Below are 13,398 nucleotides of genomic sequence, written 5' to 3' on the forward strand. Positions count from 1 at the left end.
AGAAAAGAGCCAGCTACACAGCAGTTTCTAAGGGAAGCTTTGGACGGCAGAGGCAACCTCCTGGCTGGACAAACACCGAAACCCCCTCCCATCCTGCCCTTCCCCAAGACACATCCTGGAGAATGATAACCGTGGCTGGGGACTGGAGAGAGTGAGGCCGGCCCTCTGCCACTGCCATTGCCAGGAGATGTTATTCCTGAATGGCCAGCTAGCTACCAGCTGCCCGCTCCTACCCACCCCGGCTGGGGGAGAATTTCTGGGCATTCTGAGCTTCATCTCAGCTCAAAGTGCTGAATCATTCCTGACCTTCTACAGCTCAAAAAACTACCCCCTCAAACAACAAATCCAAAGCCTTGGGAGAAGCATCTTTGGAATATCAACTTCCCTGTCAGCAAGAGAGAGCCAGAAGCATTCTTAAGGATCCCTGTTCCTTGTCTCAAAAAAAAAGGGAGGGGTTAGAAGTGAGCTAAGAGATATTTCATAATTCCTGCTCCACAGTCAAACCCTTCACTACCCCCCTTCCTCAGGAGGTTAAATTCTTGAAATTGTGTTTGGGATTTCAAATAGTGATCCTTTTTGTCTAACTGAATTTTTCTCTCTTCTCCGTAAATCAGCCCAGGATGAAGCAATAGGTAAGTGAAATGGCCTCCATTCTCCAGGCTCCCACCAGATGTGGCCAATACATGCCTGACAAAGTCTGACAGCCCCACAGCTGCTGGGCTGTCACTCATCCTCACGGCAATGGAGAGCTGAGCTGTGACAAGAGCATGTCTTATAAAAATACCAGCACACGTCCACGTTTCCAGCTCAGGCACATCCAAATTTGGCAATGGCGGCGGCGGCTGCCTCTTACATCTGGAGGGTGTCTGCATTCTCACCCGCTCCTGTTCCCCAGTACTACAATCCCTGGCTTGGACTCAGGTGGGCAAGGACCAGATGTCCTGCAGAAGGCAGCACCTTTTGAGAAGAATCTAAGTTCGTGCTTCTCGATTTTTTTTCTGTGACACATTTGTGAACTTGCACTTTAGAAGTGGGAGGTCCCCTGCTTCCTTTGCTCCCCAAGCCAACTATTCTCTGATAATATTCATTTAATTTCACCCCTCAACCATGTACAGTAACATCTTCTGTATTCAGAGGTCAAACAAGATCCTCTCAGTCCTTTAGTCCTTGAAAGAGGGCTGGGCTGCTTAGAACCTCCCAGAGAGTTTTATTGACTCTTACTTAACCAACAAGTCTAAGAAACTCAAGGAAAGAAACTCAAGCTAAGAAACTCTAAGAAACTCAAGGAAAGGGGGCAAGGGCTGGTGCTATTAGAGGCAGATGCATTAACAGTAGAGGTGACAGCTGACAGCCTGACACATTGAAGAGAGAAACAGAAAAACTAAAAAAGCACAGAAGTGTATTACTATTCACTACAATAATGGATGTTTGTAAAGATGACCCTGAGTCATCAAGAAAAGGTTAAATTCTGTTTCTCGATTTAATAAAGTAGACTATAACATATTTTATAAAGCCTTCATTCAAAATTATTAGAACAAAATATTTTTCAATTTTCAGTTTAAAAAAAAAAAACCCTACCTTCAGGCTTCTCTGATTTTCCCAGCAGTAAATCCCTTCCTCCTGAGATTCCTCAAAATACTGTCTCTCTCCCTCCTAGGCCCTTTTCACATTCTACCTTAAATTATAGTTACTAGTGACCTTCTCATCTAAGTAGATTCCAAGCTCTTTATCTTCAGGGACTATATCTTATTCACTTTTATATTAATTAATAATGCTCACTGAATTTAATTTAATGAGAAGTTCAATTATATGAAACCATTCATTCCCAGAGAATGCTTGATCAATGATAATGAGATAGATATGCTATTCCTCCACATTTGCCCACTTTACACGTATCAGTAATGCCCATTCCTCTCTTCACTATGGTTCCAGCCACTTCCACCCTGATATCAGTGTCCTGCCAATTCACAGTCTGATGATCTGAATCAACAGAAAAATGTCCACACTTCTCTAACCTCCTCTCTAAGCATCAGGGAAGGATACACTGTCCAGCCTTAGGAAACTGATCCGGTCCAAGCATCCTCCTGCAGGCTCATCATGCCCACATGGCAGCATGTTGCTAAGCCAACAGCAGAATAGATAAAGTGTCCGAGATTATACAGGAAACAGAAGGCTGAGACATAACGAGAGCTCTTTAGGAAGTGGTGGGAATGAAAACAATATGACTGAATGGCTGCTCCAGGGTGGGGTTTAGAAACAGCTCCAGCCATGTATGTTCCTTTGGCTGAACTCCACCTCGGTTTATCACTAAGACCACTGTGATGATGAACATGATAATTATTTTTATCAATAATAAAAAGAACGAGGATGCTAATGATAATGATACTATCCTGTACTTATAAAGTACATTTTCTATCTGTTCTCTCATTTGTTACTCAAAATAACTCTGGAATGGAGGTAGAGCAGGTATCATTACCCTGACTTTGAAGATTAAAAAAACACAAAATCCAAAGGAAGTAAGTGATCTATCTAAGATCACCCTGTATGTTAAAGGCAGAGCTAGACCTAGAACTAACAATAGGATTTCTATAAACACTTTAAGACTTATAAAGTATTTTGTACATATGACCTCTTTTGTTCCTTAGAACAGACCTGTGAGGTAGGCACTGTTATTATCCCCATATTAAAGATGAGGAAGTTGAGGTTAAGCAAAGTAGAGTGCCTTGTCTCAGGACCACACAGCTAATAAGTATGAGGAGGCATTTGAACTCACTCAGGTCTTTCTGACTCCAATTTCAGCTATCTATCCACTGTGCCATATGATTCTGATTCCTACTCTGCACCCCACTACATTAGAATCTGCCTTCCTATTTTTTCCATGTTTTTAGGATGGATTACTCTCCCAACTTTTGTCTATCACATCCTCCAACCTGCCCCTCCACCCAATCCTCCCCAATCTGCTCTCTCAATCCCCAAGTCTTACAGTTACAACTTGATTGAACTGGCTGGGTTCCTTACCTCGTTCTCGTAGACTAGAAGCTGTGTCTTGCAGAGCAGGAGATATCGATCTTTCCAAAGTCCCAGGAGGCCCCCACTACTCTTCTTGATCCATCCGGCCTTATCTGCCATCTGGGCACCCCGAAGTTTCTCACCACCCTCCTTCGTGCCCTGAAATGATAGCAATGGACACACCCACATGAGGAAGAGATTCCAGAGCCAAGTTGGGAAGGAACTTCCCTTAACCCCCAACCTCTGGCTCTCAGTGATGATGGAGGACAGTCATTATAAGACATTGTTAAAGATATAACATGTTATCCGCTAAAATTGGGGTGACAACCATTTTTACATTGGAAACTTTCTCTCAGTGGTTCCTACTCGGCATTTCAGGATTTTAAATTTTACACCCATCTTAGCTGACAACTTAGATTCTCTCAAGTTTGCATGACTGTGTATACCCAGTGTGAGTTTATGTGGGGAAGAGGGGAGGTGTCAAAATCCGGAGGATGCTAGATGAAAATTAGCATTTACTAATTTGGGACATTTTATTATTTACATAAAACTAAAAAAAAAAAGGCCCAATCAAAAGTAAAAGTGGCTGTACCACTCCTCCTCCTCCTCCTCTTCATGGGTGAGTTCATCTCTTCTGGCCCTATGGAAACAGCCAGAAAAGCTGCCTTTGGAAGAACACACATATGCAAATTTATTTTGTCTCCCGAAATGTTCACAGAGGCACCCTGTTTATAGCAAAGCAGAGCTTTGCCATCCGTCAGGAAGAATCTTCCCTTTACACTGCAGAGAGACTCTTCACATACCCCACACCTCCTGGACTTTCATTTCTGGCATTCGTGAATCCCCAAATAATCTCAGACTATAGGGCTCTCTCAGGATTTTCTGCCAAGGTCACTTCTTTCACTTGGAGCCTGTCGTCTTATTGAGCTGAACCTTATAAACAAAGCTTCTGAAGTTCCTCCACCCTCACTCCTTCTTGACCTCTTCCAGGAAAGCAAGAGATCCTTTTAGGGTTCTCAGTTTCACCAATCCAAGCTCTAACTGGCACCATGCCCCTTGGGCAGAACATACAACATGAAGGACGGTAGTAGAGGCTAGTTATTACCCCACTCCAAGCACAGCTACCTGATTTCTGGGATAGAACAATCCCAATGCTCCGAATAAAAGAAACAAATTACTTGAATAATGCCCAACTAAGCACTTTTACTCACATAATCCTATGAGATAGGTCATATTTTTAGTTTGTTTGGGATTGTTGTTGTTGTTGTTGTTTTTAGTATTTTTAGTATTTAGTATTTTCACATTTTATATAGGAAAAAATTGAGATTAAGTAACTTGCCCATAGTCACATGGTTGGGAAGTCATAAGGACTCAGAGAGGGATGTGCCCTTCTGACTCTGTATTCAATATTCTTTTCTCTACATTATACTCTCTTTGCACTTGAAGGAATGAAGAAATCAGAATCCACTTAAAAGCACAGACCCCTTAAGCAAGTTCTCTTGCATTCAAGCCCTTCTGGAAAGAAATGGGAAAGCATCCTAGTCTAGTCTATTTCCCCATCTCCATCCTATGTCCCACTAATTCAAATACTAGATAGTCGCTATTTCAGTACACAGAATCTAGTCCCACCCTGGAAGTCTAGAAAAACTGGGACCTAATCCCAGTTCTTTATCAAATAAACAGTGTGACACTCAGATTTCCCTCTAGAAATTTCGGAATATAGGTAACCAAGACACCACTCAGACTACTGGGATATGAGCTGATTTCCGCCAGAAGAAATTTGATTGGGAAAAGGAAATGGGCCAATTATGCAAAATATTGCACTGGTACCCACATGGAACATAAGTTTTTTGAGGACAGGGACTGATTCCTTTGTGTGTGTGTGTGTGTGTGTGTTCTGTACTTAACACAATTATGTAACACTTAGTAAACACTGAATAAATGCTTGATTGATGATTGTTGACTGAAAAGATGGACTCCAACTCATTAACTGAACCCCCAATGGACCAAGAATAACACAAAGTGAGAAAGCACGGGATGCGTGCACTCTGGACCATAGGCAATAACCCCCACATTAAGATCACGGTTCCACTGAAGGTTTGACAGAACATCAGGACAATGAGTTCAGACTACGTCTCCAGGAACTTATCTGGCAGTGTAACTACCAGATAGATGCCATTTTTATAGGGATAAAATATAGTCCCAGTGTACAAACCCAAGAACCAGAAGAAATCCAGGCCCTCCCCCACTGCCCACACCTAGAAAAGAGGCGAGCAAAAATTTAAAATTGCATTTTTGTACTTCCTTGTTCTTCTCTGAGTGTCTGATGCTCTGTCTTCAGGTCCAATCTTCCTGAAATACTAGTGGAATCAGAATACTTAGGGATAGGGTGGCAGCAACTGTGATGTGAGCAAGCTCAACTTCTAACAGCTACTGAATGTCTAGCTGTAGGTGATGCAAATGTCTTACAATGCACTGCCCCTTCTCAAGAAGCTTACAATCTAGAAAGCACAGAAATGAGATAGCATAGACAGCTCACACAATGTAACATAGGAAGCAATCCTGGAGATGTGATTCATATTTGGGATACAATTACCTTGCCACACAAGACAGGATAAATATGGTGCTAGACTGGGTGGTACAGACTAGATGCTAAAAGAATTAACAGCAAGAATTCAAATAGGGTCAGGGAAGACTTCATGGACAGTGTCTCTTTTCTCCCTAAGCTTTGGTCCTACATTTTCCATTAAACCTTGGAAAGAGCACTGGATCTGGAGTTAGTGCACATGGGTTCAAATGGAGCTCCAAAAGTTACTATCTACAATCTGGCCAGAATATTTACTTCTTCTTCAGGTCTCAAATTCCCTCATTTGTAAATGAAGAATAGTCTAAATGATCTCTTAAAATCTTTTTCAGCTCCAAATTCAGGATTCTACCTTAACCACTCCAGCCCAAAAGGATTTCTCTTTCCTAGACATTTTACTGAATTTACTTTTTCATACTGTTCATTTTATATTTTAGTATATGAAGCTTCAGAAAGATATTTGGCTCCTGACTTGTCTTCTAAGTAGATTATAAACACCTTGAAGGCAGGGAACCACTCTACATATATCCCTATATTGTCTTTCCCTTTCCCCCTCAAATGCTAGGCAAATCAGATGAACAAATAATACATAAGTATCAGATAGGATGTGTGCTGATAAAATGTTTATCAACCAGCTTTTTTTGGAGGGGGATATGTACAAGACATTCTTTTAATTTAATTTTCAGTATTAAAATTTTTCCATCCCTTTCTAAACAATCAACAGAATAAAGCAATCCCTGATTTGCAATCTTGACTAATTTCTGAGGAACTCACAGCAAAAATTTCTCAATCCTCAGAACCTGTATGAGAAGATTCCAACATACCACTTGTACTAGATAAATTAGAGATGATCAAGACTGGGGTGAGGGGCTACCGGAATGCCTATAGTAAGGTGGTTAGTATACAACATTAATCTTGAAAAGTGCATAAATGTGGATCAAATCATTCTATTGTGCCATGGAAAGAAGCTGCAGGATTTGAAGTAAGGAAGTCTGAATTTTAATTGTGCCTCTGCTACATCCTTGAATGGAAGCCTTTGCTGAGTAACTTCAGCTTTCTGAACCTCGGTTTCTTCATGTGTAAAATATGGCATTCAGACTAGAAGAATACGGAGGTGGCCACCAGCTCCTTAAGCTAGGCCTGGAAGGACATGTAAGACTGTAGAATTTAGAAGTTGAAGGGATCTTAGAGAACATCTCATCCAGCCCTCTCATTCTGAAGAAATTGGGAAACTGAGGCCCAGGATGTGATTTATCCAAGAGCCATGCTCTTAAACTTAGACTTGAACTCAAGCCTCTGAGGCCAAATCCCACAACTCTTCATGTTCTGCCACAGATTTAGAGGGGTAGAATGAGTAAAAGATAGGCATAGTTAACAGCATGACATGTCTTTTATTATTGCACCTCATCATCATCCCCACACATCACACATGGTCCCCCCCCTTTGCAGATGGCTAAGTTTAGATATACTCTGTTCCTGCTGTCACTCCATTCCACCTGCCTCCTTCCTTTTCCTCCTCCTCCTCAGACTCTGAGCCACCCTCCCCCCTACTTCATGAGGTCAGGGGATTGGCAATGCACCCGGAAGTTTTAATAAGCCATCCCCTTTCCTTGGCGAAGCAAACCACTGCCACAGTGGAGGCTTTGTCCTTCTCAGCCTAGTTTCACGGCTGCCTCTCCTCTCACTCACTGACCGGCTGACCATGGCCTTTTCTGTTTTTCCCTTCCCCGTCCCTTCTCCCAATCATCAGGTCTCCATGGGTACATTTTGGGTACCTTCTGCTATATCCCAAGACCACTCAGCATCGGGACGCATCCCAGAGCCAAGGACAAGATGCCACCATAACCACTACAGGGGAGGTTTTTCAATCGGGGAGAGAGTGACCAAACTGCATAATCTGATAAACAAAAAAGTGCTAGGTAGCCATGGACAAGACTCAAAAGTGTCCAGAATGATAGCCTTAAATTGGTTACAGAGCACCCTATTCACAGAGATTCCTATAGTTAAATACAACAAATTTTTAACCTGATGAATAAGTAATACAAAGATACTAAGTAAATTAGAGATGGCAAAGCTAAGCCTAGATGCAACTAGAATGCCTGAAATCAAAGCTGGGGGTTAAGGGGAGGAGAGAAAGTATTTCCTATAGGAAGTAACTTCTAAGCAGTTCTGAAACTAGAAAGGGACACACTTTGGCAATCATAAGGATGAGGACATATAAAGGGCAGAGAAGGTTCCCAAGTAAACAGCACACAGAACATTAAAGCTGGGAAAAATCTAAAAGATCATATAATTTAAGATATTCCAAACTCCTCGTTTTTATACAAGGAAATGGAAATCACAGAAATGAAGTGACGGGCCCAAAATTCTACTTGGTAGACACTCTAATCTGTTCCCTGTCTTTTCCACTACCCAACGCTGCTTCTGCAAAAAGGGAAGAGGTCTGCAGGAAACAGTCAGACGAGATAGACTGGAGCAAAGAATACATGACAGATAACACCAATGAGTTAGAGAAAACTATGGACAGGAATTGAAATCTGATTTAGAAGAAACTGAGAGGAGACAAGAGTTTCTGGGAAAGGGAGTGGCAGTATCAAAATGATGCTAAGAGGAGGTTTTCTTCACTTCCCTATACAGGATGAAGAGGAAGCTATATTGTCCAGGTGTGAGGAAATGGAAGCCCAAATTAGGCTTGTAGTTGCAAGCCTGGGGAGGAAAAAGTCAGAGCTAAGAAATAATTTAGCATAAAAATGATTAGGATCTAGTACCAAGATAGATGTAAGGTAATATAAGGTAAAGATATAAGGAGATAAAAGGTAAGAAGAAAAAGAGGTATTGAAGATTGAATATGACTTTCAAATTGTGGGGAGAGGATGTGATGAGGGATGAAAATTCCAGTGGCAATGAACAAAATGGTAGATGGGAGGATGAGGAAAAGATGAACATTACATTTTCACTTTTTAGTTTTAGTTGTCTTTAATAGAGAATATGTTGGGTCTGGAGTCTCTGGTTGAGATGAGGGCTGGCTCCCAAAACTATCTCTAAAGAGTCTCTGACCTAAAAAATTATATTGACAGGAAACCAGATTATCCTGTTCCAATAACGGCCATGCTACCCCAACTTTATCAAGAAGTGTTTGGGAATCCAAGCAGAAGATAAGACTATTAAATCTGGAAAGATCTAAAAGAGTATGGGGAAGTCACTTAATCTTTTTGGCCTCAGTGTTATTATCTGTAAAAAGAGGGAGTTGAACTAGATGACCATTAAGATTAGCTCTAAAGCTATGATCCCATAAACCATCTTTCTTTACAGATGAAGACACTTAAGTCTAAAGGGGAAAAAAAAAGTATTATTATGCACACACATGAGACTTTCCTAGATGCTCCAGCTGTTGAGATCTCCCAAGAAATTATCATACATGTATTTTTAATATTTTTTTATTTATTAAAATTCCCCCCCGCATGGAACCTGAGCTCTGTAAGGGCAAAGAATGTTTAGTTTTTGTCTTTGTAAACTAAATCACCTAACAGAATGCCAAGCACATAGCAGATACTTAAGAAGTCTACTATGTTACCCAAAGTTACAGAATGAACAGCAGAGATGAGACTAAAACCTCCCCTGTATCAGTCTAGTGTCTGATCGTGTTGCTACCCATAAAAACATAACACTGAGACAGCAGGAAGGAAAGACAGTAGATATTCTTTGATCAAATGGTCATTACCAGTTGACCGTATGTGAAAAGGTTCTGGCTCAAGTCAGTCAGGATCTTGGTACACTCGGCTATCATTTCAGCCAAGGGTTAGGAACTTGGGTTCAGGGAATGCTAAGGACCATAATGGCACCATTATGGCCACATTTTCCTTTGACCACAAGGGCTCAGGTCATCCTGGCCAAGAGAAAGGAGTCAAGTTCTTAGACCTCCTACTTCTAGTCTCCTATCTCTAAACTCTTGATTCAGTTTTCCTTGGAATTTGAGACTCCAGAATTTCCTCTTGATGGAAGATTAAGGAAGTACCACTTCCAATTACCTAAATAATAGGAATTCTTTCCTCCACATACCCAAGCCATTATGACTCTTCTAGGTAAGAGAAATTCTAGAGCCCTTTGCACATTATATCTGTCTCTCTCTGATCAAAAGGCTCAAGAAAATCCTGGACTAAGATGAGGAAAGGCTGTGGCCTGCCATCAGGGCTGACGCTGCTCTCCCACTGTCACCCTCCCCCTCTCTACTTTCCTTTCAGCTCTCTTCCCTACAGGGAAACTGTTCCTCATACCCTACCCAGGATAGGAGAGGGGGAAAAGGGGGATAGCAAAAGTCAGACATCAGTTGCAGCCGTAAAGGTCAGTCTTCTGCTCAGCCTAGGGAAACAGCAATTCGGGCTACCCAACACAGTCTTATTAACAGCCTCTGTCCTCCTTCCCCAAAACCCCTCCCCCTCACGGTGTCCCTTGGACAGATGTGGTCCGGTGGGTGGGACTACATAAAGGACCTTTTCTGGGTAGAAAAACGAAATTTCTGAGTTCGAGGAGGGGCATGTGTGTGTCAGTAAGCTTCCCTTCCCCAAACCTCTCTATACCAGGCAGGTTTCCTTCATCTACTGAGATACATAGTTACATTGGCTCAGATCTCTGTTATATCTGGCGGTTTAGGTTTGCCCAACAACGTATTAGAACTTGAAAGAAAGGCTCCCCTTCTCTGCCAGACACAGAAACACACTGAAAGAGTGTTTCTCCTACCACAAAAGTAGAGTTGCATTTCGGGGCCCCAGGAAGCTTTCCCCCTTTCCTGAATTAGGACGCGGTCACACCTTCAGAACCCCGGTCTGGGGAAAGAGGCAGAAAAGGAGGGGCAGTTAGACCGGGGTTGGAGGTAGGGTCTGGGCACAGAAGAAGCCCCCAGCCAGCCCGCACTCCCTCTACTCCGAGGATGAGCAGCGCGGCCAGCCCTTCACGCCCTCGCAGGCATCGTCTCTCGGGATCCCCGAACCACTAGCCTCCCGCCCGCCTGCCTGCGCCCCCGCCCTTCCTCCCGGTCTGTTCCCTGGACTCTCCCTCAGTCTCGCCCCAGTCAGCGGATCCGGCGCCCCTGCTCAGTGCCCGCAGCCCGGAGCTCAGCCGGGCACGGGGCGCCCGTAGCCGCCGCCGCCACCCCTCGCGGCCACGGGAGAGAGACGCGGCTGAGACCGAGGAACCCCGAATGGGGCCGAGGGAGGGGTCCAGGAGACCCCGGCCCAGGCCACCCAGACGCCTGGGGTTGGAGCCCGACGCCCGGGAGCCGGCAGAGGCGCGCCCGTCCCCCCGAGGCCGAGCCCGACGGCCCCTTCTCCTCCCTCCCTGCCTCCCTGCGGGGGGGCCCCTGCCGCCAGCCTCACCTCCTCCTCCATGGCCGGGCCGAGCGGGAGGCTGGGGGAGGAGGGGAACGGGCGGGCGGCTCCCGCTCCTGCCGCTCCGCCCTGGGTGTCACTAGCCGGTCCGCCGCGGGGCCCCTGCGGTTCTGCTCGCCCCCATCCCGGCCGGGCGGCGACTACTCCCCTCTGTCTGTCCCGCCCGCAGCTCCGCCAGAAGAAGAAACTTCGGCGGGGGGCGGGGCCGGAGGCGGGGAGAGATTTCTGGGGTCGGGGCGGGATTCGGGGCGGGACGAGGGGACCGGGAGGGGTTGGTAGGGCCAGAGTCGGGGTGGGGCCGGCCCCTGGAAGGGGGGGACAAGGACGAGAGGAACCGAGAGGAGTTGTTGTGTTAGTGGGGCCAGAACCTGGGCGGGGCAAGGGGCCGGACAGGGGCGGAACGAGATGGGGGTCGGAATGGGTTGGTGTATTGGTGGAACCAGAGCCTGGGCGGGGCCCGGAGGCGGACCGAAGGGGCCGGGAGGGGTGGTGGGGCCGGGGCCGGGGCCGGGGCCGGACCAGCGGTGGGGCGGGCCCTTTCTTTCCTCTGGGCACGTCCCCGAGGCGGCTCTGGCTGGAGTGTAGGCTGGGAGACCGTGGTGCACGGCCTCAGTCTGAAGCCACCTGTCTGGAGAAGAACCTCTGACCTAGGTTAGGGAGGCGGAAAGGGCTCCGGTACCGACGCAAAATTCCAGCTGTGGTAGGGGCGAGGGCTGGAGACTGATGGCGAGGGACTAAAGATGGGGATAAGCGAGATAAGTCTAGGACGGGGCCCGCCTTGACTGGGCTGAACCAGGCGGAGCTAGGATTGGAAGGAGGCGGAGTCGAAGCTGTCGGAGTTTAAACCTCCAGCCGATCACCTCCTGAGACGTGACTCTAGCCCGGCCCTTTATCCCCCTCCTCCTTCTTCAAGCTTGTCTCCTCCTGGTTGGCTGGTCTTAGGACCCGCCTGTAGCGCCTCTTTGGTTGTGGGTACCACTCTCGCCTTCCTCCATCTGATCAGAGTAGTGGTCCGGGAGAAGGAAAGCAAAGAAGAGAGCGTTGGAGGCAGAAGAAGGCTATAGGAATTAAAGCAGGGCCTGGACGACTTCTTTTTGCAATGGGTTGCATCAATCTGGTCACCTCCCTCTCAGGTCTGTCAGAGATCTGGGAATTAGCACACCTAATTCTTTTGGCAGGTCAGGCTCTGATTCATGTCTTCCAGAGCTCGACTCTTGCTCTCGTGGGCTTCAATTTACCTTGGTACACATGAAATGCTATGCAGTAGAGAGTTGAACTTCGAATTAGGAGAAACCTAATCTAGTTTTTAGCATTTGCTAGTAGCTTTTTAGCATTTAGCTGTTTTGGAACTTTGAACACAAGTCATTTAACCAATCCTCAGTTTTCTTATCTGTAAAATGGTAATAATAATACCTATAGCACTTGTCTCCCAGGGCTATTATAAGGATTAGATGAGATAACGTGCTTTTGCAAACTGTAAAGTGCTATATAAATGGCAGCTATTATTACAGAGAAGGGACTCTGGAAATGGGAGCAATTGGACTTCCCAAACGTCAGAGAATTCAATCTAAGATTTGCCAGGTGTAACTGTATGTGATTTTCTTTTTTTTTTTTTCTTTTTTTCTTATAGCTTTTTTTTATATAACCTTTTATTTACAGTTTATATGCATGGGTAACTTTACAGCATTAACAATTGCCAAACCTCTTGTTCCAATTTTTCACCTCTTACCCCCCACCCCCTCCCCCAGATGGCAGGACAACCAGTAGATGTTAAATATATTAAAATATAAATTAGATACACAATAAGTATACATGACCAAAACATTATTTTGCTATACAAAAAGAATCAGACTCTGAAATATTGTACAATTAGCCTGTGAAGGAAATCCAAAATGCAGGTGGGCAAAAATATAGGGATTGGGAATTCAATGTAATGGTTTTTAGTCATCACCCAGAATTCTTTCACTGGGCGTAGCTGGTTCAGTTCATTACTGCTCCATTGCAACTGATTTGGTTCATCTCATTGCTGAGGATGGCCAGATCCATCAGAATTGGTCGTCATATAATATTGTTGTTGAAGTATATAATGATCTCCTGGTCCTGCTCATTTCACTCAGCATCAGTTCGTGTAAGTCTCTCCAGGCTTTTCTGAAATCATCCTGTTGGTCATTTCTTACTGCTGCCACAAACATTCTCGCACAACTATATGTGATTTTCAATGAGGCTGCAGCCAATTATAGTCCTCTTCTCTCTCCTCTTATCAGAAGCTGGTACATGCTCTCCCTTCCAAATTAGTCCCCAGATAAGATTACCACTATTTTCCAAATGAAATTCCTCTCTTTCCAGCCATGAAACATCTTGTTTTTTCTTTTCTTCTTCCCCTGTGGACATGTTTTCCCTCTCACCTCTCAAGCTGTTTGG

The 13,398-nt window shown here is 44.9% G+C and overlaps 1 protein-coding gene across 2 annotated transcripts in view; it reads right to left on the reverse strand.

Annotated features, from left to right (window-relative positions):
• Positions 1-11,155, reverse strand: part of PLEKHO2 (pleckstrin homology domain containing O2) — a 36,510-nt gene extending 25,355 nt beyond the window's left edge. The window contains exons 1-2 of one of the 2 annotated variants that reach the window (XM_031955385.1): positions 10,966-11,155; positions 3,019-3,168 (exon numbers count right to left, since the gene is read on the reverse strand). In XM_031955385.1, coding sequence (XP_031811245.1) covers positions 3,019-3,168; positions 10,966-10,977 — 162 coding nt within the window. In that variant the 5' untranslated portion in view covers positions 10,978-11,155. Of the gene's footprint in view, positions 1-3,018; positions 3,169-10,330; positions 10,559-10,965 lie in introns of those variants that run through there. The other variant, XM_031955386.1, reaches the window with a different exon arrangement.
• Positions 11,156-13,398: the final 2,243 nt, after the last annotated feature.

Source organism: Sarcophilus harrisii, chromosome 2, assembly GCF_902635505.1.
Source record: "Sarcophilus harrisii chromosome 2, mSarHar1.11, whole genome shotgun sequence".
NCBI lineage: Eukaryota > Metazoa > Chordata > Mammalia > Dasyuromorphia > Dasyuridae > Sarcophilus > Sarcophilus harrisii.